Source organism: Aptenodytes patagonicus, chromosome 2 (assembly GCF_965638725.1).
Source record: "Aptenodytes patagonicus chromosome 2, bAptPat1.pri.cur, whole genome shotgun sequence".
NCBI classification, from domain to species: Eukaryota; Metazoa; Chordata; class Aves; order Sphenisciformes; family Spheniscidae; genus Aptenodytes; species Aptenodytes patagonicus.
Window position 1 is genome coordinate 95,472,106 of NC_134950.1, and position 6,435 is coordinate 95,478,540.

The 6,435-nt window shown below is 37.9% G+C and overlaps 1 protein-coding gene across 2 annotated transcripts in view; it reads left to right on the forward strand.

The window, feature by feature from the left end:
* Positions 1 to 6,104, forward strand: part of EXOC2 (exocyst complex component 2) — a 136,029-nt gene extending 129,925 nt beyond the window's left edge. For both annotated transcript variants that reach the window (XM_076330457.1, XM_076330456.1), the window contains exons 27-28: positions 1,801 to 1,860; positions 4,121 to 6,104. In XM_076330457.1, the coding sequence (XP_076186572.1) occupies positions 1,801 to 1,860; positions 4,121 to 4,214 (154 nt within the window). In that variant the 3' untranslated portion in view covers positions 4,215 to 6,104. The remainder of the gene's footprint in view (positions 1 to 1,800; positions 1,861 to 4,120) is intronic.
* The last annotated feature ends 331 nt before the right edge of the window (positions 6,105 to 6,435 follow it).

The window sequence follows — 6,435 nt, forward strand, 5'->3', positions numbered from 1 at the left end:
CATGCAAAAGCACATAATGTAAATTAAGGACTACGAAATTTTGCTTCAAATAGAATGTGATATACTAGGTAAATATACGAAAAACAGATCACTAGCAAGGTTTTGTCAGTTGAAAGAAAGAATTACTCTTTTCTTGTTTTTTTTAACTTGAATTTTTAGACACAAACTAGTATTTGCCACTCAAAAAAAAAAAAAAGGTAAAAATTCTTAACAGCAGTACAGCTGCTGAGGAGAATGATGCTAAAACAAGACTAAAGCAGATGTCTCAGTTTTATCCAGTTTTTCACAGCAATCTCAAAGTACACGGCAAAGGACCTGCCAGGCACATCAGAGATGCCACAGAACCAGACACTGGCAGGATCCCCTTATACGGATGTGGAGAATTAGGGCTCTCCACAAGCTTGTACAATACCCTACTCCTTCTCCACACACCTAATCAGGGAAAGTGAATTCAGCTTCACACTGTCTCTTAGAATGAAAGCCTTCAAAAGGCTTTCAGCAATTTATCATTTCTCAGTGAGGTGCAAGACCAAAGATAAATAGTGTGGGACACACTCATACATTAATATAAAGGGAGAAAGAAAAGCATTAGCAGTATCAGTGGTTGATGCAGTCAAGGCACGTAAAAACAAATTATGATAGCTGTCAGCAGTTTTGAGTAAAGTTGATTGATTGAAATTTCTAGGTGATTATGTTGGGGATTGGATATGGGCAGGTTCATTCATTATTTTAATTACCTACGCTTCTGTTAAGATTGGCATTACATGTTCACGCAGATGGCAATTTGGTCATCTTACCTAATCAACATTTTGTAGGAGACCTTGCAGGGCTTGAGGGCCTAATGTGTCTTCATAGTGTCACAGACAGTGTCACTGCATTCCGTTTCAAAAGACTTGCTTCCCTGTTCTGGGTCTCTGATAGTGATGAAGACCTCTAAATGAAAACTACTTGGCACTGGCTCAAATTGGATAAAATGGAAGTGGTATTGTCTCTAATCAGCACAGGGGCAAAGCACAGTGAACCCTGGAAACTGGAGCTTCATAGATGCCTTTTTATTCCTGGACTCGCCACTAGTAGTAGTTGCCACAAGTCACCATATTAATCTTTTGCTGACAAGATTGTACCTATCTGTGCAGGTCCTGCATCGTTCCCTGCACTTCTGTTCCACATCTGTTGCCCAGAGAGGGGTGGAAACCCCATCTTTGGAGTTACTCAGAACTTGACTGGACAATGCCTCAAGAAACCTCCTCTAACCTCGAAGTTGGCCCTACTTTGAGAGGGAGGGTTGGACCTGAAGACCTCCAGAGGTCCCTTACAACCTAAATTATTCTATGAATCTACCTTACCTCAATGCAAACCTACTGTAATTCTCTCTGTAGGCCCCCTTCTGTAGGGGAGAATGCAGTGACCTGTCTACTGAGCACAGAAAGCCAAAGTCAGTGTTTCATCTGTGCTTCATACTCTGACGGTCACTTAGTTTGAGGCAGAAGGCAGGCTGGCAACTGTCTGTAATTCTTGAAGAGTCCAGGATGTCAACCACAGTCTTAAATCAGCTGCTGATTTAACATTTCCTGTTGATGTATGGTATACATCACATTAGGATTGTCAAGAGACCTGCTTGAACTCATGACCACTTTATGTTCAATTTGCACATGAATGTCAGGTCTCAAGTTAATATTTCTTAATTTATTGAAATAAGAATGGATAAAATACAGCATATCTCCATGGAATTTATAGAAAGAAACTGTGAATGCTGAGACTTGTACCAGTGGATTATGAGTATTTTTGTTTTCCTTGCAGCTCAAGCTTTAAGCAAGCTTTGGAAGCCTTGCCTCAGCTCTCAAGTGGAACTGACAAAAAGTGAGTATAATGCACTGTCTTGTCTCTTTTCTGGTCTCTGAAGCCATTGCTTTTTACTCTTGTATCAGAACTTTGTCATAACAGGGTTAACGTTCACTGTATTTGACCCTTCTGAATTACAGAGCAGAAGCCTCTTTGGGCAGAGTTAAGAATAAGCTAAGTCCTTGTTCATCATAGCCTATTAAATTACACAGAAGAGCCGATGGCTTTGTGGCATATCCTTGCCCATCGTAGTCTTATCAGTTCAATGTAGCTTTGTATTTATTTTCTAATTTCTGTCTATTTTAGCCTTCCTTGTTAATCTTAAAGTTTCTGTGAGGTCCGTTGTCTTGTCTTACTGAATTTAGCAGCAATAAAAAAATGGCCAAGGAACAAAGTCCAAGGTTTTGCCAGCTGATATATGGGGAACTCTCAAAACTGGCCTGTTTCATTTTGAAAACAAAGAAGAAGGGTCTGTGGTTCTTTCTTAACATCAGGAGGAGGAGTTTGGGTTCCTCCTTCCCCACCGGAGCAACCTTTGACAACCAAGCTGCTTTGCTGCATCCAACCTAGTATTTGGTAGTCTGTTTTACAAGCATAGCTTAATAAAGAGTAGTACGGTAAAACTAGGATGGATTTGTAATGGGTATATTAGTGCAAGTATAGATGTTTTGAACTTGAGATTGGTATTATGGTACTTTCAGGAACTGAACTGCATCAAATCAGTTTGCGCTTAACAGTCACAATTTAGAATATTTTGTAGACACATGAAGAGACTGTTTGTGCAGCCCGTGGTCTGCGGACTGTGCCTTCTTCAGATGTCCTCTGCCTATTTATTCAAACCTACTCCTCACTAGCCACAAGAAGTCTAAAGATACCTCCTTGCGTTACTTAGCTCTTATGCTTCATTAAAGATAGGAATCAGTTTTGAGTAAGGAGAGTTCTTTCAACTCAGACTTTCCGAAACACCTGTAGAATTTTTTTTTTTCACTTAGTCACAAGCATTTGAGCTTCATGGGACAGATGAGAATCAAGAACTGCATCAATTTTACATCTGCCTCACAGTTCTAAGCCCTAGACAGTGCAAAACCTTTTCTGTTTCTCAGGTCGTTACACCACAATTGTCATCGTTCCAGGCAGCTCATTGTAATCTACACAAATATGTGTAAAATAACACACATTTGTGCATTGATTTAGAGCTCTTCATTTCTGTTCGTTCACAGTTATTACTATGATACTAAATGATGAATGTGGCCATAGTCATCTTCCAGAGGACCTGCTGAGGAAGCAGATACTGATTTTGTGGTTCAAGTTGTTGTTCTTGGGTTTGTTTGGGTTTTTTTAACATACAGCGTAATTTCTTCTGTTACTGGCTGTTCAATAATCACAGCTTGCCAAAAAGTTGAGGTGCTACATGTCTGCCCTATCTAGCTTGTTTTTGAAATAGAGCAAAAAGTTCAGAGAACACATTCTTCCCTAGAATATGGGGAAAATAAAACACACAGGCAAGACTGTAAAACTTCATAATGCATCTCCACTGTTACAATAAATATCTCCTACAACAGAGCCATCAACACCATTGGTCCTACACCTGTAGTTTGTAGATTATAATAAATATTATCCACTGCACCAAGTACCTTCTTGGCAACTATGTAAATGTAAATGAACCGTTGTTATGCTCCATAATGAACTCATACATAGTTTGTTATCTATAAAGGACAAAAACACATGGTTGCCAGTGAATTAATGTTTCTCCTAGAACAGTCATACCATCTCTGATCTTTCAGCCATGATACTTAAGAGAAATCTATGAAATACCTTCCAAAGACAAGTTTGAGAACTGATATTCGCAGGTCAGCTACACACGAAAAGCCATAGCCTTGATAAGGGATACGGGTTTTATGGTACATTGTCTGACAGTTTCTGGATTTTCCTTACAGAATTACCTTATCATGCTCTCTACCAGTCCTTTTGTCACTGTGTTTTGCAAATATGTTTCTCTCAAGATTATGATCTTTATCTGGAAGGAAAGCCATATAAAGGGCTATTTTATCACCTTGATAAAACCTCTGTGGCTAAGTCCTCCTCTGGTCACAGATCATCCTGACACACTTGGTATACTTCTAAATATCTATAATATTCAGACATTTGAATAGATCCAATTTTAGGCCCTTTATTTAAGCAGACAATGTACTCGAAGTCACAGACAGACTAGCCAAAACTTTCGGTAATTGTTCCCTTTTCAGAATCTGCCAAAGTTGTAACTATTTTCCTTTTACAGGTTACTAGAAGAGTTACTAAACAAATTTAAAAGCAGCATGCACTTGCAGCTGACCTGTTTTCAAGCTTCTTCATCAGCAATGGTGAAAACATAGACAACGACACAATGCAGGCAACTCAAAAGACAAATATGCTTAAACGACACCCATTTTTTCTGTACTTCTTCAATTCCTTTGAAGACTCTGAAGAAAACAAAAGGAATTTCACTGAAAAGAAATTGTGAGATACAACTCTTTGAGTGATGGTATGGGGTATCCTGCTGAGTGAGACTTCTGGTCATAAATACCTTGATAAAATGGTTTTCTGTCTACTGTATTTCATTCTGTGGAGGGGATTAAGCCCATTTTGTTTACATACACTCTTCTTGGCTGTATGTTCATCAAGAAATATTCATTAGCATGCTGCAATCTCAGTTTCATTTGTTAAAAATACATTGAAATGTATTTCTAGCAAATGTCACCTTAAATTAATCTATTACTTTCTAGATGTTGAGTGATACTGATGTAAGTGACTGGAAGACTCAACTTCTGTAAAGTATTAAGAAGTATGTAATAAACATTACTACGTACAGCTGACTAATAAGTGTTCAGATACAACATGGAGAAGGACACTGATTCTTTTGCATTTAAAAATTATCACCCTTTTTTCTGTTATCATCTACAGTTTTAGTGGTCATAAGTCTGGTTTCTTGGGAGGCTTTTATTTTCTTGCTTCTTTTTTAATTAAACATGTTCCTGCCTCTTTTGTTTCTCCCTTCTATTGGAATATTGATGATAACCTTCACATTTGAAATAAGCTCTCCTTTCATTGGCAATTAACAGAAAAGCTCTCCGAGTTTATAAGATTAGTAGAAGTTTTTTAAAAAAACATTCAAGTAATATTCTTTGGTGTTAAGGAGTAGAATAGTTAATAGTCTCTCGCACAGTCAGAAGTAAGGAGGAGCACAATATGTCATTGGTTTTGCTGCTTCCTTCTTACTCTTCTTGTCTTTTCTTGTGCTTTACAGGCTTACTACCACTGTCTTCCTTTTCCCACTTGTTAGTCAGTCCTCTTTTCACCACCAGTTATTGAATTTGCGTGGAGGAGAATAGGGATTCAGGAGGAAAGAATTTTGCTGCCATTAAGATACAGTTACACAAAGATCAAGAACCGTCTTCCCAACAGGGAAGATTTGACACTGACTTTCATTTTGGGACTTGATATAAGATGCAGGAAGCTCTAACAAGAGAGCAACTAATAGAAAGTGGTCTTGTTTTGGGGGGTGAGGAGTGGGTTTAATTTTATAACTGAAACCATGACTTGCAAGTAAATAATGTGGTAATAATATATTCTTCCTGTATTTACAGTCCTTTTGAGTGGGACTTTTCAGAAACAGTGCACTGAGTTTTCAAACAATGTTTAATGTCAACTGTTTTCTCTTGCCAGTTCAGTTACGTGCTTTAAAAATACAGCGTACAGTTCCTGTAATATGAAATACTGAAGAAACAGCTTGATGCACGTGTATTTACTCATAAAAAAAGAAATTGTGTGTAAGTAGTAATAGCATGTTGAATGGAAGTTTGAAACTTCAAATATATGTCATTATTGGCTTTTGGGGAGAATTGTTAAACACCTGGAGCAATGTTGTTTTGTTAGATGTTGTCCATTCTAAGCTGGTCATAGTCTCAGCTGCTGGTATTAACTGAAACAGTCATCCAGTTAGCTCAGTCTGTAAAGGATTTAGCTTCAGAATAATAAAATATTAAGAAAGATGGTCATAAGCTCTTCTTGAATTCCTCGCTTTCCAAGAAATGTGATTTCTTTGTGAATTTTATCAGTCTGCATTTGTATCATATGCATTTTGTATCGGACATGTGCCTAAGTATTGAAAACTTATTTTATCATCTGTACTGAATTAATATATGTTCAGGCATCTCTTTATTATAATATCATTCTCTTACTCATCTTCTGTTGCAACAGCTTGTTGCTTGTCTTTAAAACCTGAAGTCAGATGTTTTGTGTTTAGTTGCCTTTCTGAAGTAACACTTCAGAACATGTAGCTGACAGCAAAAAAGAGAATAATGTGTAAAGGATCAAAATATTACTTGAATTCAACCTGGTATGAAATAAATGCTCGCAGTCAAGTCAGAGCACTGGATTTCAATAAATCCACTTGGTGGAATTAAGGAAGGCAGTGAGCAGCATGCCGCAACAGGATGTATTGGAATCCCTTTGCGTGGAAGGTGAGTTGGGACTGCCGAGGCTTCACAGCCAACGTACAGCAAGCTGCAGTTCCTCTGAAAAGAAGATTACAAAAAACCAAGAAGTGGTCAGTGT